General features: G+C 36.9%; 1 protein-coding gene across 1 annotated transcript in view; it reads left to right on the top strand.

Annotated features, from left to right (window-relative positions):
* The window catches only part of LOC103602249 (EGF-like and EMI domain-containing protein 1), a 129,400-nt gene that overhangs the window by 110,211 nt on the left and 17,255 nt on the right, over nucleotides 1-1,934 (top strand). Inside the window, 1 exon segment of the mRNA XM_008586659.1 lies at nucleotides 99-283. Within this exon segment, the coding sequence (XP_008584881.1) occupies nucleotides 99-283 (185 nt within the window).

The following is a 1,934-nucleotide window of genomic DNA, read 5'->3' as shown; positions in this document are numbered from 1 at the left end:
GTTCAGACTCTCATTTCTCTGTCAGACCTTGCCTAGGTTTTCCTTCTTTCAACCAACATGTCGAAGCCCAGCATTTTCCTCTGTGGTCTTGGCTTCAGATGATGACGGGCTAGAGGAAGGAGGAGAGGAAATGGAAGTTGTGAGGTTTCTGGGTCTTCTATTCAAGAGCCCACCTGAGCTGCTTCATTATGATGCTACCACTCTGCCTCTCACCTATGAAGATGAGCAAGCTAAGGAGGAAGAGGAAAAAGATTTCCTGGGAGAACTGACTGCTTGGCACAAAGTTGGTGCGTAAAAGAGTTTAGCTCATTACACTCACCTTATTTATTTTTTTGATAATTCCCATACATTCTTTTATAGCCAATTTCATTGTCAATATTTAATGCCACCAAATGTTTTAACATGAGGTTTGCAAGAAAAATGGGATTGGAATCACTTCTTCAGAGCTGCCTATTTAATCCATCATCTGTTTTCTTCCTTTCACACAATAAAGGGGTGCTGCATAGGTATTTGTAGAAATGGGGCGCATGGTGGAGAGGGGCTCTTAAAATGTGACACAGGAAAATGAAGCTGAAAAAAATCTTTAAATTAGCATAGTGAGGAGAAGGATTGGGACCTTTTAACTATTAAAATTCCACTAGAAGTCACTTTCTATAGTCAAAATTCACCTTAAACAGCCTTAAAATATAGTCTTCCTAGATTTTAAAATGCTCAATATGCTTAAGTGGACNATTAGCATAGTGAGGAGAAGGATTGGGACCTTTTAACTATTAAAATTCCACTAGAAGTCACTTTCTATAGTCAAAATTCACCTTAAACAGCCTTAAAATGTAGTCTTCCTAGATTTTAAAATGCTCAATATGCTTAAGTGGACCAAGAAAACATCTTCAAAATCTGAGCAGTTTTTCTTATATATCCAAGCAACAGAACTCTAGCATCAAATCACTTCTGATCAAAATAAATTAGCACAACCTCTATCAAAAGTAACTGTCTGCAGCCAGTCTGCTGTTGCTCTTACTTTTTATAAAACAAGACTGCTCTTTTTGTTCTTCCTCTATTTGTTGTATTTTAACAATATCAAAGCTTGATGATTGCTTTAGAATGCATTCAATAAAACAGCAGACTTTTTTATGCTATGGTCAAATCATAACAACAACATCAATAAAAGGTTCTGCATAAAAATAGCAATACTTGAATGTCACTTAATGAAACTCCTGATACTTTGGCGACTCAAAATCAGAATAGAAATAGCTCAGGGAAACAAAGGCAGTCAGAACTTGAATGGCCAAGGTCTGTAGAGAAGAGAAGCCCAGACAGATAGGATGGTCTCTGCTGCTTTCTCCTCCAGCTGTGTGCCAATGCATGGGCTGTGCCAGGAAACCTAAAAGACAGCTGCAAAGAGAGTGAAGAGCTGCACACAGTTCTCAGCAGTGTCACCATGATGTGGAGGCAGAAGCTGGAGCTCAGGGCTGCTAAAATAGAGAGGCATTGATAAAAATGCCAAATCAGGACATCTAAAAGGCTCACCCTGGAAACAGAGAAAAATCTTGAAATGAAACAAGCCTCAAACAACTGCATACAAGTCTCTCCATCCTTATTTAGATTAAGGTAATTTCCCTCAACAACATAATGGATAAATAAATACATCATGGTATGTTTATGTAATGGAATACTATACAGTCATGAAAAAATAAATTCATGTACACACAATGTAAATGGATTTCACAAACATTATATTGAATGAAAGAAGCTTGACAACAAAAAGTACATGCTTTACAATTCTACTTACATATAGTTAAAAAATAAGGAAAAAGTAATCTATGGTGGTAGAGATTAGTATAGTGCTTAATTTGTGAGGCCAATGGCTGAGAATCATCAAGTCACCTTTGAGATTTTGGGTTGCTGGTAATATTCTTTTTTTTTTTTTTTTTCCT

The sequence above is a fragment of the Galeopterus variegatus genome, unplaced genomic scaffold (assembly GCF_000696425.1).
Source record: "Galeopterus variegatus unplaced genomic scaffold, G_variegatus-3.0.2 Scaffold4070, whole genome shotgun sequence".
Taxonomy (NCBI): domain Eukaryota; kingdom Metazoa; phylum Chordata; class Mammalia; order Dermoptera; family Cynocephalidae; genus Galeopterus; species Galeopterus variegatus.
This window is presented reverse-complemented; position numbering and strand designations above follow the sequence as displayed.